Source organism: Balaenoptera acutorostrata, chromosome 15, assembly GCF_949987535.1.
Source record: "Balaenoptera acutorostrata chromosome 15, mBalAcu1.1, whole genome shotgun sequence".
Lineage (NCBI taxonomy): Eukaryota > Metazoa > Chordata > Mammalia > Artiodactyla > Balaenopteridae > Balaenoptera > Balaenoptera acutorostrata.
This window is the reverse complement of record NC_080078.1, coordinates 6,472,827-6,497,299: the sequence shown is the minus strand read 5'-3', so window position 1 is coordinate 6,497,299 and position 24,473 is coordinate 6,472,827. Positions and strand designations below refer to the sequence as shown.

Here is a 24,473-nt window from a genome sequence, read left to right as displayed (position 1 = left end):
GGATGTTATCCTAGGCTGCAAGGGGTATGGCGGAGCTGGGAGAGCATTACCCAGAAAGTCAGTGCAACCGGCACCCAGGCCTGGCCCGCCCGATTACCGGCCATTTGACTCCAGTCCCTCTGAAACTGGCCGTTCCACCAAATACACCGTGCATTTTTGTCTCTCTCATGCTATTCCAGCCACCCCATTTTGCTCATTTCTATCAAAACTCTAGTTGTCCTTCAAGGCTCGCATAAAATACCATGCCTTTCGTGAAGCCACCTCAAGTCTCCCCAGTCAAAAGGAAGTATTTTTTTCTCCTCTGAAACTCCATATAATTTGAATTCTATCATAGCCCCTTTCATGCTCTGCTTTGCATTCTTCCACTTTGCAGAGTTCACCTCAACTCTACCCCAAACAGGATTGTTGGAGTTTAAAACTTTTTTTTTAATTTTAATGTTTTGATTTAAATTGACAGCAGACATGGAAAAAGAACACTTACGGCCTTTCCCCCCATGATTTTGCCTTAACCAATACTTTTATATTTCCCCAACACCAGACAAGGAAAAAGAGTTACCAAGCTGGTTGATCAGAGCCCAGGGAGTTCACTGGTCCATATTTAATGAAGGGCAGTGTGCCCTAAAGGGTCAGCATCCAGGCATGAAGCTCCCTTCCTTCCAGCCTGGCCCCCGACTGCTCATCTTCTATCCGTATGTCTGGTTGGAGTCTCCACTTAGGTCCAGTCACTTCTCTCGCTCTCTCTCTCTCTCTCTCTCCCCACCATGCCTGAGCACACAGGTCCTCAATTCAGATCTGGGGCTGAGAGTGGGAAGCAAGGGAGGCCAAAGCTACTTTTCAGCCCACCTTTTACCAGTGAGCCCATGATGGAGGTTACTGGGTATAACTCAGATATGACAGAGTTGTACTTTGGCTCAAAGTTTGCTATTGTTCCTTGAACATATTGTTTCCTTGGGATCCCTCAGGAGTTGGGATTATTGGATTTCAGCTTTCCTGAGTCTCTAATCATAAAACTACAATAATAGCAATAAAATCTCACCTCAAGGGGGCTTCCCTCGTGGCGCAGTGGTTGAGAATCTGCCTGCCAATGCAGGGGACACGGGTTCGAGCCCTGGTCTGGGAAGATCCCACATGCCGCGGAGCAACTAAGCCCGTGAGCCACAACTACTGAGCCTGCACGTCTGGAGCCTGTGCTCCGCAACAAGAGAGGCCGCGATAGTGAGAGGCCCGCGCACCACGATGAAGAGTGGCCCCCGCTTGCCGCAACTGGAGAAAGCCCTCGCACAGAAACGAAGACCCAGCACAGCCAAAAATAATTAATTAAAAAAAAAAAAAATCTCACCTCAAACCCATGAAAATGATGTGAAGAAAAGCTGACGTCAGCATGGAGAAGAGGTCTTCATATGCATTTACTATAATGGTGAATAATACAATGGTTTGGTCTCAAGGTAAAACAAAAAAAAAGAACAAGAAAAAGATTTAAAAAAAAAAGTTCGGGGGGAGGCAGCAACGAATAAATTTGAAAGACCTTCAACTGACCTTGCTCATCAGTGGGTTGTGCGGACACTTCCTGCTCTGAGGCCTACGCTTCCAAGGAAGGGCGTAGGATAAGATAACCCTTCTCTTACAGCAAACACCTTTTCAGCCTGGCTCTAGTCCTGGCCTGGAGGCTGCTTGCTGCAGGGTAGATAAGAAGGAATGACCTGCACACAGGTCAATTATAAGAAGTTCAGAAGCTCAGTCACTCTTATAGACTTGGTAGCATAAACCCAATCCTGTGAAGACACCAAAATGTTAATTTCTATTTAAAAATAAAATGTTCAAGAAGAAAGGAGAGGGGACTTCCCTAGTGGTCCAGCGGTTAAGGCTCCAGCTCCCAATGCAGGGGGCCCGGGTACGACCCCTGGTAGGGGAACTGAGATCCCACATACCACAACTAAGGCCGCGTGCCGCAATGAAGAGCCCACGCGCCACAAAGAAGACCCGGTGCAGCCAAAATAAATAAATAAATAATAAATTAAAATAAATTAAAAAAAAAAAGAAGGGGAAAAAATAGTTCCATTATCTACATTTTTAGAATAGTATTATAAGGACCACTAGTAGGAAAGTGGAAGTATCTTCGAGAATAATTAGAATAATAAATATCTCCTACATCACATTTTCCAAGTCACATAACACTTCCTCTGCTCACGGCGGGTGCCGTCTCCACACCAGGGACCACAGGTACTGCATCCATTTAACAAATGTAATTTGAGCTCAAGGGACAATTACGTCCCAGGTACCTTATGAGCACTGCGGATATATCAGCAAAAAAAAACAAAGCTTCTACTTTCATGCAGCAGCTGATGTGTCAGGGAATAGGGACGGAGAACAGAAAAAAAAAAAAGAACAAATAAACATACAGTATGTCAGAGAGTTCTAAGTGCGATAAAGACAAATAAATCCAGATCAGGGACCAGAGGCCGACACGAAGCGTGGTAGGGCTGTGCTTCAGTTGTCTACTGCTTCATAACCAACCACCCAAACTCAGTGACTTAAAATAACAGCAATCATTTATTTGCTGTCTCGTATTTCTGGCGGTAACTGGGCCCTCAGAATAACTTACAGATGTGGTTCTGTGAGAGTTCCTGCTGAATCCTCCGCAGCACTCAACTCTAACCCCATCATACTGGCTTTGCTGTGCTCTCCATACCCAACCCAGCACCTGGTCATGGATAAGCACAACCTCCTGTATAAAAGAATTCAAGTGTTTACTGTAGAGCTGCATTCCTGGGATGCCCAAAGAAAAGTGCTTCATTTGCCTCCCTCATCATGGGTCGTAAAGTGGGGTGGAGCGATGGCAACCGAGAAAATTAGGGAAGGGGCACCAGGCGGAGAAGGAGATATTAGGTAGCTACTGAAGAAATGGATTCATTGAAGAAACCTTTATTAAGCACTTTTATTAAGCTCAGCATTGTGCTGAGTGCTAAGACATAGCAGTAAATGAACTTCGGATCCCCCCACAAAAAAAAATCAAAGTCTTTTTCTAGTGCGAAATCACGATGTGACTACCCTGTGTTGTTAAAGAGATTCCTGCGTTATGGCTACCAGCTGAAAGTATTAACAGCACTTTGCCATGAAGATCATGCCTTGCTGTTCGTTTGTAGGACCATCTCATATCTGCTTTGGGCTGGTGGTGGGGGGGAGCTTTCTGGATTTGTTCAAATGTTTCCATGAGTGCTCTGGTGAAGCCACAGTGTTCCAAGCGATGATACAGCAGTCTTTCTCAAAATTTACATGCGTATTATCACCTGAGAAGTTGGGTAAAATGAAGACTCCTAGGTCCCAACGGAAAACTGCTCCATCCCCAGTTACATTTTAAACAAGTTCCCCAGGTGATTTTGATGTAAGTGGTCTTCAGATGACACTTTGAGAATCTCTGTTGAAAAGCATTGTTAAAAGATAAACTGAGGCACAGTAAAAATTTTAAGAGTTTATCTGAGCAAAAATCATTCCAGCCACAGGACGTAGGGGCAAGACATTCACAGAGAAGACAAGAAGGCAAAGGGAGGAAATTATTTGAGTGGCTATAGCTTAGGCTGCCTTATACAGGAAAGTCAAGTTGGCTGTTTGTGATTGGTTGTCCTTAGGTTTTGATTTTTTTTTAACCTTGAGGCATTTACAGGCTGAGGTTTTGGTTTGCTTATATAGGCTGCCAAGGCTTTAGAATCACCTCTAATGGTCTCCTTGTTTAATTAATTTAACAGCATGAACCCTAACCCTCCCCTCAATCCGGAATATCCTAAGGAGAGTTTTCCTCTTGAGCACTGAGTATGACAGGGACTTGCCAACCCCTCCACTAGCAACGCTGTAAATCACACATCAGCAAGCTGACAGAGCTGATTTTATTGAGTGTTGAGTACCACCCAGAGGCAGCAATATCCCCTGCGGTAACCTGGAAAGCAAGGGAATGTTCTAAGACAATGGATCTGGTCATCTCTAGATCCCCTACATTGACTTTTTTGAATCAGATGCCATTATTCCATGAGAAAATGATCTTCTAGAGTTAAACCCCACTAGTTACCTGCCCCACTGCTCCCCAGAGTTTCCTGAAATATAAAATACTTCCATGTAGAGATGTGATCAGTGCCAGGTGGGATTTACCAGGGAGGTGTGTGGGGCACATTTGGGGTGGGGAAGGGCAGAGAAGCTAGGGAACGGTGTGGACCCTGGAATGTTGCAGGCCTCTAGGTGTGGCAGCTCCTGCTGACCTGACAGCACGAGAGGGTACTGGATGTGGGCTGGGGCTGAGCTCCTCGAGGTTTCTTAGGGCCTGGCGTTGGGGAAGCTTCCAGATGTACCCTCACAGTCACTGGGTGGTACATAATCTCTGTCACACACTGGAAGTGTGGAGCCAATGCTTTCTGGATGCTGAATTCCCAGCCTAACAGCTGAATTTAAGAAAACAAAAAACTGGACCTTCAACCCTGACCTGCCTTCTGGTCTGGTCCCCAACAGCTAACCACCTTTCCATTATTTCAGACTCAACAATCCTAAAATTAGACTAACTTTTCCCTTTTAACTCATTGCTGCTCAAACCAGTTACCCTTCCAGATTTCATTTATTTGACCATCAGTTTTGCCCTGCTGTAAAGGTCTGTCATGAGCACCAAGTAAGTCATAAATTGTGAAATAATTCCCAAACACTGTAAGATTGAATGTCCACAGGGACATCTGCATATATGCATTAACCAGAACACACATTAATTACAAAAGATGCTCACTGAAGCAATGTCCTAAAACCAGCAGTTTTTGGAAAGATAGTCTCTAATTTGGGGCAGGAGGTGTAACATGGGTGAGAGCACCTACAGAGACCATGAAGCCTTAAGCAAATGATCAGTCTAAGGGCTGGTGAGTTGAGAGTATTTTGTGAGGACACCAACACAAAACCAAGACCAAGGATGAATAAAGACACTGAAAATGGGACTATCTATGAAGAAAGAAAGCTGCCAGCACCAGAGGTCCTCCTGCAGTCACCATGTGAACGAGCCCAGGCCAACCAGGCACACAGTGAAAACAGGATGGGCGTGAATATGCGGCCCCGGTGCAAGACCAGGTGTAATTAAATCAGCACATCTCACGCACATCTCATTAGTTATACTCGGCTCCACCCTCCCACTCCCACCTGGCGCAAGTATCATCTGACAAGGGCTTGGAACTCTTTTCCTCCCACAGTAACTGGTAAATCCTGTTCTTTTCTTTTTACATTTAAAATTTTTATATGAAAATAATTTCAAGCTTACATAAAAGTTGCAATAAGAATAGTGCAAAATATCCATATATCCTTTACCCAGATTCACTTATCATTAACTTTTTTACCCCATTTCCTGTCTTCTCTCTTCCTTTCTCTTTCCCCTCTCCCTTCCCTTCTCCCTCTCCCCCTCCTTCTCCCTCTCCCCACCCCCACCTCTCTACCTCAACACACACAAAACCCACACAAATGGTCCTTTATCCCTAAATACTTCTGTATTTCCTTATAGGGATATTCGCTTACATAACCACAGCACAGTTATTAACGTTAGTGCCCTTACTCTTAATACAATAATTTAATCTAGATCCATATTTCAATTTTCTCAAATGACCCAATAATGTTGTTTTTTTAAGCTGCCTAATACTCCATCGTGTAGACATGCCATAGTTTTTCCAACCACCTGTCTTGCACGTTTAGGCAGTTTCTGGTATTTTTGCAGTTACAAAGAATGCTGCAATGAATAATCTTGTGCAGATGTATTTTCATATTGTTAGACGTGTGCCTTCAGGGGAAATTCACACAGAACTTACAGGTGTGTCACAGAGTAAATTCTGTCAGATATTGCGAAATTCCCCTCCACATGAGGTTGTACCATTTTGCATTCCATCAGCACTTAAGAATTCCAGTTTCCCCACAAACTCATCAAGAGCATGTATTGTCAGGCTTCTGACTTTTGACCAACCTGATGGGATAAAAAATAATATCTCAGGGTAGTTTTAATTGGTGTTTATTTCATTATGAGTGATGGTGAACAACTCTTCATATGTTTGAGAGCCATTTTTATCTTTTTTGTAAATTCAAGTTTGTCAATTTTTCCATAGGATTTTAGGTCTTTTTTTTCCCCCCTTGGTATATGAGGAATATTAGACTTCTGCATTATGTTGCAATTATTTCTCCCAATGTGTCATTTGTCTCTGCTTTTTGTTTTTGCCATTTTTAAAATTTTTTACATAGGCATTCATCAATCTTTTCTTTTATTATATCTGAATTTTGAATCATACTTTAAAAGCCTTTCCCTGAACCTGTGTTTTAGGGGAATTCATTCACACTGTCTTCTAGTACTTGTAGTTTCATTTTTTCACATTTAGATTCCTGATTCATTTGAAGTTTATTCTTGAATATGGTGTGAGAAATGGATCTATTTTTATCTTTTTCCAAATGGTTATGTGGGTATCACAGTACCATTATTTTAAAAATCAGTCTCTGACCAGTGATTTGAGATACCATCTTTATTATAAGCTAAATTTCCATATAGAGCTGGGTCTATTTCTGAACCCTGTATTCCACTCCATCCCTCCATTTGTGCTACCACCACACTGTTTAAACTCTTGGTTTTTCCACCTCTTATTTTCCATTCTTTCCATTAGCACCTTAGAACGCTTAGAACTGAAGACTGGGAAAACCTAGTGGGAACACTGGTTCTCAACGATAAACGGCTTATCGTTCACTCTGCTCTTCCGGTTCACAGCACGTGCTGAGCCCTTGCACAGGAGTCAGCGAAATGTCTAGACGATAGAGACCGGATTTTCTCAAATTCTTCACAGACATGGAGATGGTGTAAGACCCAAACAGCTTCTGCAGGTGGGACTCAAGAAGGCAAATACAGACTTCTACCACCACTTTTTCCCAGTCTCTCTAAAAGCTAATATACCGCCTTCTCAATAAAACACATTTTTTAACTAGGAAGGGAAAACATGAAGCAAGCTCTTACATCTGCCCTATTTCCTGGTCTCTGGCCACTTAGACGATGGTGCACGTGGCAGCGATCGCAGCCCTTCTACTGGAACCTCTCTGCTCTTCCAAACTGCAGCTCCTAAGTCCCTCTGCTTCTCAGGGCCCAACACCTGCATCACCCACCCCTTCCATCCTCACTCTCCCAGCAGTTTAAACTCCCAGCGACAAACACAAGGAACACAATTGCCTACCCTCCCCACTTTATAACAAACGTTTCCTGAAATTTTTTATTGAAACAGGTCAGTCCTGGGAATGGGCTGGACAAGACCAATCTCTAGAAATATGCCCTTCACTGAAGATAATAAAGGAAAATAAGGCAAGATAGGAATATGAAATTGTAAGAAGCCCAAGTGAATTTCTTTGACTTGTAGAATTTCTAAGTGAATTCAACGTAACTGCAATTGGCAGGACAGCAGCTACAGACGACTGCCCGATCGGGGGCCGCTGGGGGGCAACTTGCTGCAGGGTTCTTCCCTCCTAAGGCACCCTCAAGAGAGCCTTCTAGCTACGAAAAAGGTAGAAATCCAAGTCTTTCATCCATTCAAGTATTTATGACTACTGTGGGCCTTCGGAGACCTTATCATAGAGGCAAAAAAGTTGGAACTGGCTGCACCGTGCTTAACTGGCTCTCACCGCGTGCATGCGTTCACTGAGGACAGTGAACCTAGCCCCAGGCAAAAGCTCACGGCTGTGTGGAGGAGTGCAGCAGGTGCTTGCCTGAAAGGAACCCAAAGCAACCACGCAGGCTGCCTGTGATAGACCCCAGCACCCCATCCTGAGATTCCACTTCAAAAGCTCTTGGGCTCTGCTTGGCAACACTACATTTAACCCACATGATCTCTAGTAACTCCTTTGTTTTCTAGAAATTAGGCCAGGGCTCTTTAAGGTTAGCAGGAAATAGCTCCAGGCCTTGGAAGCCCAGTCCTTTCAATAGCTAAACCATCTAATTCGTTTCAGCTCCTACCCTGAACCCTAAGGGCAGGGGTTCTCAGCCAGAGTCAGTTTTGCCCCCAGGAGACATTTAGCTAGGCCTGGAAACATCTAGTAGATTTAGGCCAAGGATCCTGCTAAACAGCATACCACGCACAAAAAAGCCAGGGCAGCCTCCAAGACAAAGAATTTCCTGACACAAAGGGAGAATAGTGTGGAGGTTGAGAAACTTGGGCAGACTTTAAAAGAACAAGTAGACTCTAGAGAAACGTGTTCTGCCAGTTCCTTTCCCTGTCTCAGAAGTAGACTTGAAACCAGCTTATTTTTTAAGAAACAAAGGTTCTCCTACTTTTCCCTAGGCCGGGATAAAACAGGTACGGAAAGTATTTTTAGCACACTTAATGAGCCTGCAGACAACATTCACCCTGGCATACATTTTGAGAAGCAATTTTTTAATGCGTTAGCTCCCCAGGACACACCTTGGGCAGAAAGTTACCTGGTTCTGTTAACACCCAGGGGATAAAAAGGGGTTTCTCTTACAAAGGTCACACCCCTTGGGAGCGGCACCTTTCCTGTCACAGCGGCATGGCCCACGACGCGCAGCCAGGCCCTGAAGTGCACGACATTAGCCCTGCGTGAGGGAACTGCAGACACCCAATCATACACAGTGAAGGCTAAATATAAAGTGACCAAATATCCCTGTTTGTCCTGGAGTCCCATTTACACCACTGTCCTGACATAATTAATAGCACTTCCCTTCACTCTCAAAAGGGGCAGGAAATGTACAAGATGATCTTGTAACACCCTGTCACACCAGAGAGCAAAGAAGCTATCAAAGATGATTAGGGTTATGTTGATTTAGGAGCCAATGTGAAGAGGCTCCCACTGGCCAAAAGCGAAATGATTTGAGCATCAATAAGAATAACAACTGTGGTGGATTGGCTTAAATTCATTAATGCATTTTGATTAAAAAATAATAATAATTGATCACTTTTATAAGAAGCAAAGCCACCAGATCATTATTATTGTGAAGACAGGTAAATAAAGGGAAGGAAGAATCAAGCATTTCCTTTCCTCTATGAACTGTATCTAATAGTGAGGGGAAATTTCTTACAGAAGCTTTCCAGCTAATAAACGAAGAATCTTTTATAGAATTAATGAAATAAATGCATTTAGCCTCCCAACATCATATAACGAGAAACAACCAGACATGCCACCATCTGCAATGTGTTCTTGCCAAAGTGTGAAATACAAATCTGGCTATATACCTCTACACCTATAAGTTTTTAGTTAATCAGACGGCAGAGAAGTATATTAAATTATGCCATGAGTATGCAAACAATAAAATTCAGAGTGTGAGAAACTCCACAGGATAAATAATCCAGTTGTTTCAATAAATGAATTTCAAGGGGAGGGGAATTTCCCTGGCAGTTCATTGGTTAGGGCTCCGCACGTCTATTGCAGGGGGCGTGGGTTCGATCCCTGGTCGGGGAACTAAGATCCCACAAGCCATACAGCACGGCCAAATAAAAAATTAAAATAAAAAAAAAATTTTTTTTCAAGGGGAAAAAGGGATAGGAACTATAGATTATTAGACTTACAAGACAAAGCAACAAATTAAAATTTACAGATCTTACTTTTTTTTTTGGCTGCATTGGGTCTTCATTGCTGCACACAGGTTTTCTCTGGTTGTGGCGAGTGGGAGCTACTCTGTTGCAGTGTGCGGGCTTCTCATTGCAATGGCTTCTCTTGTTCTGGAGCACGGCCTCTACGTGCGTGGGCTTCAGTAGTTGTGGCTCGCGGGCTCAGTAGTTGTGGCTCGCGGGCTCTAGAGTGCAGGCTCAGTAGTTGTGGTGCACGGACTTAGTTACTCCGTGGCACGTGGGATCTTCCCAGACCAGGGCTCGAACCCGTGTCCCCTGCATTGGCAGGCGGATTCTTAAACTACTGTGCCACCAGGGAAGTCCTCTTACTTTGACCTTAAAGGTTTTTTTAAAATCGTGGGTTTTTTTAAAAAACATTAATTTGGAATTAAGGAACTGCTCAGTTTTTTAGGTATGATAATAGTATTGTGGGTTTGTTGTTTTTTTTTAAGAATCCTTACCATTTAGAGGTATACACTGAAATATCTATAAACAACCTTTGGGATTTGCTTTAAAATACTTCAGCTGGGGAGGAAGATGAGGCGCAGGATGGGGTAGAGATAAAACAAGATTGGTTATGAGTATATAATAGTTAAAGTTGAATGATGAATACATGAGGATTCATTTATATATGTTTGAAATTTTCTATTATGAAAAATTCCTAAATAGAAAAATACAGAAAACAATATTTGACATTTGAATAGATACCAAAAACAAGGCTACTACAACTCCATGGGGAAAGTTTTCTTCTGAGACTCTTTTGAGGAACTGTCCATGAGCTTTGGTCTAAAGCAGACAGGGAAGCTCACGTGGGAAAGACAGCAAGGCCTGACTCTTACAGAAGCTCCCTCAAGAGATCTCAACTGACTGGAAACCCAGTGTATGATCAGAGAATCTACCACTTAATTCAGGTAAACAGAAGCCCATTGATGAGCAACTCGGAGGCCATGCTGGCCCCAAACTCCCCGCCTAGCTTTGGAATACAGACCTTCCAGAAAAGGCCAAACTCAGGTCAGGTCAGCCCCCACATCACACAGACTACAGGCCAGAGGCTTAGGAAAAGCCTCTCATTGGGTTTGGCCTCCAGGTGGCTGTAAGCCTTGCCTAGCTTGCCTGGGGTGTGGGGAAGAAAAGAGCTGACTCTGCATCTGGACCTCGACATTGCTGAGAAGTAGCAGCCCAGCATCTCAGAACGGACACCTCACAGCGCCCTGGTCAGCCCAGCCTCGTGGGGACAACTGAAGGGCCAAGAGGTCATTCGCTAAATCAAGAGTAAACACCACGGTTATCTGCCAAGAAATGAGTGATAAAATAATGTTTTTCAAGGGGGACTGAGTAATGCAACTCTCTGTATTAAAGTCATTACCATTTACCTTATTTACAATGGAAAATGGGGGGAAAAAAATCCCAGTGAAAGAATATCAAGAGGCACCATGAGACAAATCACAGCTTGCAATTACAGGACACAGTCCAAAGACAGACTAACTTACAGTCCCATCAGAAAACTAATCACTCAGCAGCCGGCATCCAAAGGCACAGCGTTACGACACTGCAGCGTGGTCCAGGCTAGTTAGGCAGTTTCCAGAACGTCCAAGAGAAAGGAAAACCTTTAACGACGGCAAAATAATATAAGAAAGCTTAAACACGTTTACAAACACTACATCTTCTCATTTTTTAAAAAATGTGTTTTTTTGATGCCTACAAACATCTTTGTTTTTCCTAAATTGGCACTCATGCAAAACAGACTGCTACCGTCTCATCATCTCCAGGTGGCCCTGAGGACCCCAAGTACCTCTCAGATGACAAGGACCGAGATGCACTGAGGACGGAGATGATTCAGGAACAAGAGGTAGGTGGTGGCGAATGCATTTCAGGGCCAGCTGACAGGACCGAGGCACAGGCTCAGATGCCAGGTCCAGAGGGTCCCAGGGAGCAGCCACGGGTTCCACTTTGGGTGGTTCTGAAGATCAAATACATTGACCAACACGTAAGCTCCACGAGGACAGGGATTTCCCACCCCACCTCCACCTCCGCCTGTTTTATTCACTGACGGACCTCAAGCACCTAGAAGAGTTCCTGGCACACTGTTGGGCCTCAATAAATATTTGTGGAACGAGTCAAGTGAGAAAACAGGGAAGCAGTGCATTTTATATATTGTAAAGTGCCATCAAATATAGGGTATTAATACTAGTTCATCTTTTGGCCTCATTTAATTAGAATTTTATACAGACCTGGATGTTTAAAATACTCATGTTTATACAGTGATCAACAGCAAAATATTAATTTCCTAACAGATGTGTGGACAGTTGTTATTGTTCAAGGAGTAATGGAATAGGGAAACTACCAGCGAGAGTAGACTGTCACAGAGACAAAGGGGGCCGCAAATAAAGTAAAATAAAGGAGGCTGCCTGAGCGACCCCAGCTGGGAGGAAAAGATCGGGCACCTGGAAGGGCAGGGCAGAAGGAGCGCAGAATGAGCCTGAGAGGACTTCCTCTGGCTCGGCACTCGCTGTGAAGGGAACTGAGGGCGCTCTCTGTTATTAACGAGCCTGCTTCCAGGGCCCAATCACAAGCTCCAGGGGAACGAGGTCTCATCTGCCTCGTTCACTGCACTCCCAGGACCAGGCGCACAGTAGGTGTTATTTACTTAACAAATAAATATCTGTTAAATGGAAAAGAGAAATGGGGGAAGGAAGGGAGACAGCGCTAATGTTCTTGCAGGGACACAGCCCTCAGAAAAACAAGGTTCAAGCTGCCGACACAGGACAAGATGTCACCTTGACAACCAGACTCGCTCAGGAGGTGGACGTGAACATCCACTGAAGGAGAAAAACCAGGACCTGAACTGCAGCTCGGGATACCGCTCCCTCAAAAAGGGTAAGAGAAAGTACGAGCACCACTTGGGTAGGAGACGTGAGATGCTGTGCCCTCTGGCCTCTCAAATAAACCAGGCCTCTCCCTTCCCTATGTGTGAAACGAGTGGAAAGAAAATGGGTGAAAGCGCCTCTCTGCCCCCAACGTCCCTCGACGCCCCCAACCCTTCAGTGAGTAAAGGGGGGCGCATCCTCCAACGAGGTCTCCCTCCGCCTGGTGGTTCCAGAGGCCCCGCCTTCTCCGGCACCTTCTGTGAGCAAAAGAGGGGCATTTCGGCCGGGCGCCCTCACTGCCCTGGGGTCTCCTGGCGATGCTGCGTTTTCTGGTGCCGGTTGAGGATGGACCGCTGGTTGAAGCTCCGGCCGCAGGCGGCGCAGCAATAGGGCTTCTCCCCCGTGTGGATCCTCTGGTGCCTGACCAGCCGCTCCCCCTTGCTGAACCGCTTCCCGCACACCTGGCAGCCGTAGGGCTTCTCCCCGGTGTGGGCGCGCCGGTGCACGGCCAGGTTGGCGTTCCTGCTGAAGCGCTTGCCGCACTCGCAGGTGTAGGGCTTCTCCCCGGTGTGCGTCCGCCGGTGCACCTGCAGGTGCTGCCGGCGGCTGAAGCTCTTCCAGCAGTCCCCGCACTGGAAGGGCTTCTCGCCCGTGTGGCTCCTCTGGTGGACCTCCAGGTGCTGCCGCTGGCTGAAGCTCTTCCAGCACTCGCCGCACGCGTACGGCCGCCTGCCCAGGTGGGTCCGCTGGTGCTTCAGGAGGTACTCACGCAGCGCGAAGCCTTTCCCGCACTCCCCGCAGCCGTAGGACTTGTCTTCTTCGTGGGTCCGCTGGTGTCTGACCAGATTTGAGCTCCGACTGAAGCCTTTTCCGCACTCGGGGCACTGGAAAGGCTTCCAGAAGGAGCTGTGGGTCTTGAGGTCATCAGGCAGGGGGGCAATGCCGCGCTGGGGAGGGGGCGGCCCGGGCGCGTTTCCCACCGAGCTCCCGGCCTCCTGCTCACAGGTTCTTCCGAGCTCCGGGACCTGGAGAGAGGCTTCCCCAAACCTCTCTGCTGGCCCCCGAGCAGGCGGCGCCTTGGGGTCTGCCGGCTGGGTCTTCGCCTCCTTCTCCTTGCTCCCCAGGCCTACAGGACAAAGGAGATACAGACCGATACTGAAACAGATCTGAAGGTAAACTTCCATGTTAGAACCTGGATTCTAAGGGTGTCCCACTAACAATTCCTTCTTTTTTCCTTTAACCAACAACCTCAGTACATTTGACTTTCTCTGACTCTAAAACCAGACATTCCTTTACTTCTTTCCATCTGTTACGGACTGTTTGTGTTCCCTCCCAAATTCACAGGTTGAAGCTCTAAGCCCCCAGGTGCTGCTACTAGGAGGTGAGGCCTTTGGGCACTAATTAGGTGAGGGCATGAGGGTGGAGCCCCCAGGATGGGATTATGTCCTCTAAGAAGAGAAGCCAGAGCTGGCTCTCTGCACACACAGAGGTCATGTGAGCATGAACCCTCATGACGGGATTAAGGTCCTTATAAAAAAAGGAAGAGACACAGGATGTCTCTCTCCCTCGGCCACGTGTCATCACGTGGGTGGCAAGAAGGTGGCCACCCATGAACCAGGAAGAGAGGCCCTCACCAGACAACAGATATGCCAGCAACTGGATCCTGGACTTCCCAGCTTCCACAACTGTGAGATATAAATGTCTGTTGTCTAAGCTGCCCATTCTCTGGTATTTTGTTACAGCAGCCCAAGTCCAGACAATCTCCATGCCCTTTTACAGAATAGTCTGCTAAATTTTAATGCCCTCCCTCTTAACTTCCTACTAAGTCAGACTTTGCTTTCCTTCAAAATCTAACTCAATGTTTTCCTCTAAGGAACTTGCCCCGATTACTGCCCCATCCTGGGTCTCGTGAGCACATATACTCAATTAGCACCGTGTATTCCACTTACTTACAAGTGACCTTGTTGCACGTGCTATTCTACAGTCATCTGAGATGTTCAGCTTCCCCAGGATCACAGGCCTGTTCCAGCAACGGGGAGCTCCCGGCACTTCACGTCCTCCCTCAGCTCAGTGTCCCTGCTCGCGCTGTGCCCTCCACCTCACCCTGTTTTATTAACCTGGGTCTCTGGGAGCCTGGCACAGGGACTGACTCAGGGGAGACGCTTCATGACTGTCGCATGAGTGAATGAACCCAGTCTGTAGCAGACCACCTCTACATGGGCGTATTTATTAGGACGGAAACGCCCTTCTACAAGTCCTTCCTCTGATCCCTCTTATGCACTCTCTAAATTAACAGTTGTTTACAGAAGATCAAGAGGAAGGGAAGGAGAAGAGAGGAAAGAGGGACTAGGGAGCAAAGAAGCCAAAAAGAAAAGAAGAGGGAAATGACAGGTGATGCTTAAACGGGAAAGAGTCCTTTCAGGCAAGCCCATTAAAAGATAAAGGGAGGGACTTCCCTGGTGGCGCAGTGGTTAAGAATCCGCCTGCCAATGCAGGGGACATGGGTTCAACCCCTGGTCCAGGAAGATCCCACATGCCACGGAGCAACTAAGCCCATGCGCCACAATTGCTGAGCCTGCGCTCTGGAGCCCGCGAGCCACAACTACTGAAGCCCATGCGCCTAGAGCCCTTGCTCCGCAACGAGAAGCCACCGCAATGAGAAGCCCGCGCACCGCAACGAAGAGTAGCCCCCGCTCACCGCAACTAGAGAAAGACTGCGTGCAGCAACAAAGACCCAACGCAGCCGAAAATAAATAAATAAATAAATTTTAAAAAAATAAAAGATAAAGGGAAAAAGGACATTTCATGCCTCGTGATGTGATAAAATATGAAGGACACAGCTCTCACTTCTGATGTATTCTTTTATTTTGCACCTTTCACAAAAGTAAGTGTGCAAAACATAAAGAGCTGAAAGAATTTTCATAATGAAGATGACCATTAAATAGCAGCCACTTCAAGAAACAACATCACCAGCACCCAGAAGCCCCTCCCGTGCCCTCCGGTGACTGGTGACACCATCCTGCCCCCAGGGTAACGTGTTATCCAGGCTTTTATCACCGTAAAGTATTTTCGCCTGTTCCCAAACTTTGCATATTCGATTCACACATTGTGTCGGTTTCTTCTGCTCTGTATCACGCCTGTGTGATTCACCTATATCGTGGTGTAGCTGTAGTTGCACTACACTCTTTCTCATCAGTGTATGATGTTATACTGTAAGAGTATATTACACTCTACTTATTAATCTGGCTGATATTCATCTGGGTAGTTTCCAGGTTTGAGGTGTTATGAACAGCAAAATTAAAATTAAATGCAATGCATGAACCTAACTGGACATGGGGAAATGTGAGTACGAGCTAGATATCATGTATCATGGAATTTATGTTTATTTTCTCAGGCCCAATCCTAGACAGTTGTCAGTGCAAGAACTGCAGTCACATGGGAAGAACTCTCAGGAAGACTCAAGGCTGAGGCGGCTAGAGGACGCTATGCTTGGGAAGCGGACCTCCGGCTCACCCAGTCTCAGCGTAAACGTTAGGGAAGTACGTGGGTTGTTTTGAAACAGCGAGCGGATAAGAGGACAAGCATAAAGCCAGAGTCTCTAGAACAGTCAGAATGGCCAGGAGGGTGTAAAAACTTGCTGGGAACACAGTGGCGTCCTTGGCAGAGGCCCGTCCCCAGCGCCAGGATGACGGCGCTAGGATGCTGGCGCCTCCGTGGGTGCCCCATGCACGGCTCCTGCGCTCTGCATGTACCTCGGAGGGGTTCCACGCCCTTTGCCATCACAGAAATCGCACATCTCTTCATCATGGGTGACGGCCTTGTACTGGACCCAGGCCTCCCGAGCCCCACCCACCCCCAGTATACTGCCACTGACACTACTCTGTGATGACCGCTAGTCAAAAATCCACATTTAACTTTACAGTCAGCCCTCCGTATCCAAGCTTCCTCATCCGCAGATTCAACCACCAGCAGATCATGCGGGACTGTAGTACGTATTCGTTGAAAAAAATCCACGTGTAAGTGGACCCACACAGATCAAACCTCTGTTGTTAATAGGTCGACTGTACGATACTTTTGCATGTTTTAAGATGAAACATGTTTTAACATGTTTTAAGATGAAAAAGGACCAGGAGACGTCAGTACAGGTGAGTGGTCAGCACATGACTTACAAAGAAGTGATGAGAGGAGGAAGGAGAGAATCAGAGGGAACAAAGGAGGGGGCCCTTCGCAGCCACGGTTCCCCTCTCCCCACTGCCCACCCCATCCAAGCCGCGGGGCTGTCATCCCTCGTCCCTAGCCCCCCGCAGTGTTCACCGGCTGTCCCCGGGGGGCCCTCAGTGCGCACTTCCCAGGCTCACCCTTCCCTCCTACCTTCTCCTGCTGCTCCTCCCCCACAAGCACCTTTCCTCGCAGCTCTGGCCCCAGGTAAAACCCGGCTGCCACCTGAGACGCCCGGCCGGGGCCCTGCTTGCTCTGCAACACCAGCCCACACCAGCCCCTCCCACTGCTGAGATCCTACTGCAGCCCCATGCCCTCCTGCACCCACACACTGTGGGCTCCGAGGTTTCAGGAACGTCAGTCCTGCCCCAACACAGAACTGCTAACGTGGGGCCTGCACACAAGGGAGCGCTCCATAAACACAGGCTGGTGAAAGAGATCAGAGGATCCCTCTTTTGCTGCTTTTCTCTTGCTCTCAAGCCCTCAGTCCCCTTCAACCACAGACACAGTAGGAGCTCATCCAGGGCATCCTAACGACCGACCTGTCTCATTTCAGCCAGAATAACTACCTCGCGTTTTCTTGTTCCTTGTCTGCTCCTCTCCTGACCCAGGAAAGCACCTCGCCAGCTCCTTATGTGCCCTGGTCCACGTGCTTTCCGCAGGCCCATTTACTCATCTGCCATGATATTCCCTTCCTTTATCGGTAGCATCAGGTTCTGAAATCTGGGGCAAGGACAAGAACCCTGACCTACAGCTTTCAAAGCTCCTCAGTTTCCTACCTCCGGGATGGAAACAGTCTTACCTGGAGGTGAGACCCCGCAGTCCTGGGGTTCCACGTACTCCCCAAGGCAGTCTATCTGGGCTGGGGTCACGTGCCTCCACTCCTCCTCGGGGAAAGCCAGGGCCATGTCCTTAAATGGGCCCAACCCCTGAAACAGCACAGGAGATGGCTATGGATAAAGAAATAATCTCAAGGTAGGAGCAGTGGAAAAGCAGAGAGACACAGGGGACAACACTCCAGGGGAGAACAGAGCAGGAAGATAGAAGGAACGCGGGTCCCTAGATGGTTCCGAGTGGGACCAGAAGTGCCTCCCTCTCGACAGTTTAATGGCAGAGAACGATGGACTTGTCTGAGCCACTGTACTTTTGAGCCTCTGCTGCAGCCACTTGGCTGGTACCCAACAACTGCGGCCTCTAACTTCCACCGTTCAATCACCTCCACTCGATCCTCATGTTTGATGGAGACCGGGGGCTGCTGTTTAGCCACTCAACCAGAACTGACTTTCCCTCAGAGATAAGTAAAAACTCGGGCTGGCCCTGCCGTAAGAACAACGCTGTGTTGAAATCAATGTGTCGTCGTCATGACACCGTGAAGAAGAACTACTATGGTAGAAGGAGAGGGTCTGACCAAATTCAAAAACTTTGATGTCCTTTCTTCATCTCCTCTAAACAATATGCTTAGGAAACAGAAACAGCAAACAGCACAGGCATCAACCCTTGCCCAAATACTGCTTTAGTGAGCTCAAACTTGAGTCACTTCTGGGAATTCCCTGGTGGTCCAGTGGTTAGGACTGTGCTTTCACTGCTGAGGGCCCAGGTTCAGTCCCTGGTCAGGGAACTAAGATCCCAGAAGCCACGTGGCGCGGCCAAAAAAAAAAACCAAAAAACTGGAATCACTTCTTTTTTCCCGCCAAATGACATCTTTTCTTCTATAAGGAGCTCTTCACTTTAAGACTCAATGTGCCCTTCAGGAAAGTGCCACAGTGGAAATCCCCCACCTCCCGGGGAACACTGGGCATCCCATGGGAGAGATTTTCACCATGGCGGGAGTGCCCCACCTGCGCTCCGGTGACCCCCATCTGTGGCAGGCTGAGAAGTGCTAACGAGGCCAAAACTCCTGCAGCGGCCACAGGAGGGGCCAGAGAGACCACTCGGCTCGGGGCTCCTGGGAGCGCCCACGCGAGTCGCTTCCCTCCTGCTGACACGGGGGGAGGATGGGGTCCAGAGGAAGAGCAGCCGCAGAAGTATCCGTAAAGCGTGTCCACAACGGGCTACTGGTCTCCCGGCCATCCACCACACCCTCCATCACGCCTCTGGCACTTCCACCACTAACGTCTTCCTCCTCACAATTACCAGAGTAATACTGAGTCGATGGAGGAAAAAAATGAAAAAAAAACAAAGAGTAATCCAAATGAGTGAACTGAGCCTCATGCCTAGACCCTAAGGCAGGGGTCCCCAACCCCCAGACCGGTACCGGACCGCAGCCTGTTAGGAACCGGGCCGCACAGCAAGAGGTGAGCGGCGAGCGAGTGAAGCTTCATCTGCCGCGCCCCATCGCGCACCATCGCGCCCCATCGCTCGAATTACCACCTGAACCATCCCCTCACAGCCATCCGTGAAAAACTTGTCCCACGAAACCGGTCCCTGGTGCCAAAAAGGTTGGGGACCGCTGGCATAAGGCTCAGTTCAAATTAATAACTGAGGATGTAAAGTGGAGAGAACGAAGCTGTCACATCCATCAGAACAAGAAAGGTAGAATAATCCAGCTCTGCGGATAGTGCTCTGCTGCGAGGAGAAACCGTGGGGAAGGTGAGCCTCATTCGAAGCGACACCACCATCCCTGAAGAGCAGTCGCAGCTCACCTGGGATCCAGCCGGAAGGAACCCCACTGCCATCTCCTGGTCTCTGGTGCTCACTGCAGGGAGGCCAGGACCAGCCTGAAGAACCGGCAGAGCTGAGCAGGGAAATAAACCAGGAGCAGGATTAGCGCTGCCCTGCAGTAGCTCGTTCACAGGCGTCTAGTGCCTGACACGAAGAGCCCCAGGAACCATAAGGAGACTCCAGACAGGTAGATGTGGGTGGATCCTGCCCTGTTCTCAGCTGGGAAGAAGGGCCCAACCCAATATGCGCTGCCCTTCAGGGCTGTTCACGCTCCCAAGTCACACTACGGCAATAACCCCCCTTGAGATTCAGCAACCCAGTAAGTCACATATCACTTTCAGGGATTCAGTTTATCTGCCCACTTAAAAAAAAAATCCCTACATGTCAGCTACATATTTCCTGGCGGTTTCTAGAAGGGATGTGAAGGAAAGGAGAAGAAATGATATGAGAGCGTGATACCAGGTATCCCCTGCAGAAATCAGGAGATCGAGCTATAGAAAACAATTTCACTTCATCTGTTTCCTACTGAAGTCCAGGAAGTAGCCAGGAAAACTCAGAACTGCACGCTACAGGTAACTTAGTTTATCAACTGCAGGGTTTGTAAAGGAAAGGGGAGGGGGCCGGGCACGAAGCACCCTTTTCTGTGCCCTTTCTTCCTTGCTGCTTGCATCTTACCCTGCTCCTGGAAGGCCTGCGTCCCCTCTCCAGGGTCCTGGGCGAGATGCTCCTCAGTGCCTTGGTCGAGGCCTTGAATTCCTTCCCCATGGGGCAGCCCCCACTCGGGCTTGACCTCCACTGGCCCCAGGTGGACACTTGGTTCCCAAGGACCTCTGCAAAGTGCTGTCTCCTCCTGCTCTCCTTGCACATGGCACGGAACCTAAGAACAGGCCCCAACACCTATTAGAATGAGGCCTGCATAAGGCTGTTATGAAAGGAGTTGAATTAAAACCTAAAAAAGAGACCCATTGCAGCTGCAGGGGGGGAAAAAGACAAGCCGGCTCAGCTCTCCCCCAGGACATGAGTGAGAAGGTGAAAAGGAGGCTAAACTGTCTTTATCAGGCGCTGAGCAACTTCTATGCATCCAGGCCATTTTACAAGGGTCCCTTCTGCCCACCTCAATACTGATCAAATTCCACCACGAACACTATCACAGAGAGATGTTATTATTATTCCAATGAGAACTTTAGCCCAAAACACTCACTATTAGAAAACAGATTCCCCAGTTAACAGATGCTGAAAGTAAAAAATACAAAGCCTAGACTGTGCAGTGAATCAGTGAGAAAAAAACTGCTCTAGAAATAGCAAGGAAAACCAGAACTCACAAGAACAGGCCTTTCCTGGTCCACTTTTAAGCTCCTTGGTAGGGAGTAAAAAAACAAAACAACTCTCTTAGGACTATACAGATAGTCAGGGGTGACTGCGGTGGGAAAAGGGAGAACAAAATGAAGACAGACTGTTACCTGCAAGCAAAACAGTAACGTTCAGTCCTGCCCTCTCTTTCCCAGACGGCAATCGGGAAACTGTACCAGAGAGGGACAGACACATGGCCAGAGTCCCAAGGGAGCATCTGAGATGCAAAGTCACTCACTACGTGAGCCGTCTGAGCCAACGTCCCAGACGTGGAAACGGCACTGTTCCAGACAACGCTTCTCGGGAAGAATACTCACCAAGTGGAATTCCGGAATTCCCTGCATCCCCACGTGCATCTCTGCCCAAAGAGGAATGAGTCTACCAGGGCCCTTGAAATAGATCACAACTGCCTTCTTTGGACCCGAGGCTCACAAGGGAACTATGGCCAGGCCTCTGCCCTGATGACCAAAAAAGGAGCTGACAGCCCTTCGACCGGCCCTGCGTCTTCCCTGGGAATGGCTTTCCTTGCCGAAAACTCCTCTGCCCTCCACAAAGTACCCCAGATGGTCTGGGAGCAGAGGAGGGAGATTCTGCGCCTCATCCACTCCCACTGCTTCCTCAAACCTCTCGCTTCCCGCACCAACAGAACGAGACCCAGATCCCCCTTCTCACCCACCGCCTTGGCCTCCAGGGCTCCCTCCGTGAAGCCCTCCACCACGGCCACAAGGGCCTTGCCGCTCTCCGGGCTGTGCTCCCGAATCCAGGCGTAGAACTCCCGGGGCAGGATGGTCAGGAACTGCTCCAGCACTAGCAGCTCCAGGATCTGCTCCTTGGTGTGCAGCTCGGGCCGCAGCCACTGGCGACAGAGCTCCTGGAGCTCCCTGAGGGCCTCCTGGGGACCAGCCGCCTCCTGGTAGCGGAACTGCCGAAACCTCAGGCGAAAAGTCTCCGGGCTGGGGCCTTCCCTCGCCCTGCCCCATGGCAACTCTTTCTCCAGTTTTACCACAGGGACACCCATTTGCTGCTGACGATCTTCTGCCATCCCTGGACACTCTTTAAGCATCTTCACACCCCCTCCCAGAAGACTGAGGGTCTGTTGGGAAGACCAGACAGACAATGAGAACAGCATAAATAAGACACAGGGAAGGTCAGGTCATCCCAGTTCTGTCTCTACGTCAATGAAATTAGGACTTAGCTTCTACCCACAAATAGCTTAAAATCTCAAGAGGGAGACAACACTACAATCATAGAAAAATATAAGACGGGTTATAACTAGGTTAGTCACCAGGGCCCACTCTTCCAACACTAAATATACATTCGACATGTATCTATGCCTGACCCACAGAAACTAGAAATACAACAGAGAACAAGATAGACAAGGTGCTTGCCCTTTGAAACTCACATACTGGTACAGCAGACAGGAAAAAAAAAAAAAAATTAAGGTATTCCCTGGTGGTCCAGTAGTTAGGATTCCGCACTTTCACTGCCGAGGGAACAGGTTCAGAACCCGGTGGGGGGAACTAAGATCCCCACAAGCCCTGTGCGCTCGGCCAAAAAAAATTAAACAAATTTAAATTATAAATGGGGATAAGTTCTAAAAAGGAAGTAAGGAAGGTGTTAATGGGGACAATCAACTTGGAGACTTGGGGACTTCCCTGGTGGTCCAGTGGCCGAGGCTCCTCGTTCCCAGTGCAGGGGGCCTGGGTTCGATCCCTGGTCGGGGAACTAGATCCCACGTGCCACGACTAAAGATCCCCCACGTGGCAACGAAGATCCCACGTGCTGCAGCTAAGACCCTGCGCAGCCAAATAAATAAATATTTCAAAAAACAAAAAACAAAAGAAAACTTGGAGACTTGGAGAAGGCTTTTCTGAATAAATAGTGCTTAGGCTAAGACCCAACGAATGAATGAGATGAGCCAATCATTGAAAGAGCATTCCAGGCAAAAGCCTTGGGGCTAGAAATTACTCTGCAGTCTGAGAACAAGCCCCAGTGCAGTGTGGCTTCAGCAGGGTGAGGGAGGGAAAGAGCTCAGAGGCAGGCGGAAACCAGAATACTGAGGGCCTGGGCACACACTAAGAATTATGGGCTTTACTCTTATTCCTTATTTTAGTGGGGAGATACATGTTCTTCAAAGGTCACTCTGCCTGGGAAGTGTCAACAGAGAAGAAGGGTCAAGAAGGGAAACTGCACTTACCGTGGTCCAAGCAGGAGATAAGAGACTTAGATCAGTGTGGTGACAAAGAAGCAGACAAAGTCAAGACATCTGGGAGGTAAAACCAAAAGACTTGCTGGTGGCTAGGATGTGATGGTGTACTCAGCCTAAAGAAAACAACAGAACAATATATATATCATTACTATAATTGATCAAAAGATTTCTAACTTGTGTAGGCTTTACCATTCAGAAAGTATGTGAGCACATACTCTCATTTAATACTTACAACCATCCTATCGGGTGAGTACTACTTCCCCTGCTTTTCAGAAACTGAAGACGTAAGAGGTTAGATTGCAGGCCAACGTCGGCCTCCCAAAACATATGGTATAGATGAGAAACATGGGAGGCCAAAAAGACAGAAAGGTTTATGCAGGTTCAGGTACTCATGAGAAAGAAGAGGCTTGTAGTAGACTTGGGGCGGGGGATGGGGATCACTCTAAAGGAAGCGGAGAATAAGCAATTGGCAGTTATGTATGTCCCAAGTGTCTGCTTAATATTCTATTGGAAGTTTCTGTATCTACCTATCTTTCTTAAATCTATTTACATTTTCAGTCTATTCATTTTCTCTGCTGCATCAATTGAGATTTCTCTTTCCTGGCTTTCTAGCTATTGCGTTTGTTCATGGTTGCATTTGTCGCATTATAGTACGAATGTTTACCCCTGTGTCTCCCTCCGTCTGCCAGATTCCCTTTAGTCAGGAAAGGTCCTCACTCATCTTTTACCCCTAGCACTTGACAAACAGGCGTCCCATGGTTTCTTTAAATGAGCGTCTGGTTCTAAAACGACCACTTTCACTCTTCACAGTGTTCCGCTTTGGTTCAAGAGATCAGGGTCGTGGACACCCCTCCGTTAAGGCAACCCTGGCCGGGCGGGATCAGCCAGGCTCCTACCTGAGCCCAGCGCGGTGCGGCCCCCCGGGTCCCGACCCGCAAAGCCTCGGTGCCGCGGGAGTCAGCTCCGGGGAGACGCGCCGCCCGCAGCGACAGCCTCGCAGCCGCCGAGGCCCGCAGCAGGCCCACAGCCCGGCCCCAGCTCCCCGGCCACTGCCGCCCCGCAGCCCCGCACCTGTGCCGGGCTCGCCAGGGCCCGCAGCGGACCGGAAGTGGGCGACGGACGCTGTCAGACAGGTGCGTCAAGGAAAGGCCCCTTCCGTTTCCCCTCTAGGACTCTCGGAGGCCGGTGCGTCTCGATGGTCGCTCGTCCCCGGGGACCGTTCGGGAGCGTGCGCTGGACCACCAGGGGCTCCTGCCCCGCCTACCTACTCCCCTCGAGGCTCGCGGTCACCAAGCCCCTTTGCGCCTCCGTGCCTTTGCACCTGCGTTGCCCCGGTGGGAAGGACCCTCCGGACGCACCGCCGGGTACCGCACCTCCCTCAAAGACTTTAGAGCCCTGTCGGTCGACACGTGTTTATTGCAGCCTCCGGTGCTTTGTGCGAGGGTTAGGGGCGGAGGGTGATGGAGGGTAGCACCGAGTATTGTGGGTTCACATAAGGGGTCTCCACCCTGGGTAGTGTGTGGGGGCGTAGGCGTAGGCGCTAGTCAGGGGAGCCTTCCTGAAGGAGCCGGCACC

At 48.5% G+C, this 24,473-nt stretch overlaps 1 protein-coding gene across 6 annotated transcripts; it reads right to left on the bottom strand.

The window, feature by feature from the left end:
- Window positions 1-10,185: 10,185 nt before the first annotated feature.
- On the bottom strand, window positions 10,186-24,006 carry ZSCAN25 (zinc finger and SCAN domain containing 25). Of its 6 annotated transcripts, XM_057528920.1 has the most exons (8): window positions 23,795-23,998; window positions 22,887-23,011; window positions 22,092-22,485; window positions 21,366-21,782; window positions 20,015-20,216; window positions 19,321-19,412; window positions 17,481-17,628; window positions 10,186-13,586 (listed from the first exon to the last, which is right to left on the bottom strand). In XM_057528920.1, exons 4-8 carry the CDS (start codon window positions 21,750-21,752, stop codon window positions 12,754-12,756), a joined length of 1,662 nt encoding a protein of 553 aa, XP_057384903.1. In that variant the 5' UTR covers window positions 21,753-21,782; window positions 22,092-22,485; window positions 22,887-23,011; window positions 23,795-23,998; the 3' UTR covers window positions 10,186-12,753. The 6 variants fall into 6 exon arrangements, with proteins under 6 accessions (XP_057384903.1, XP_057384901.1, XP_057384900.1 ...); XM_057528918.1 differs by lacking the exon at window positions 22,092-22,485 and having other exon boundaries at window positions 23,970-24,006; XM_057528917.1 differs by lacking the exon at window positions 22,092-22,485.
- Between the last annotated feature and the right edge of the window lie 467 nt (window positions 24,007-24,473).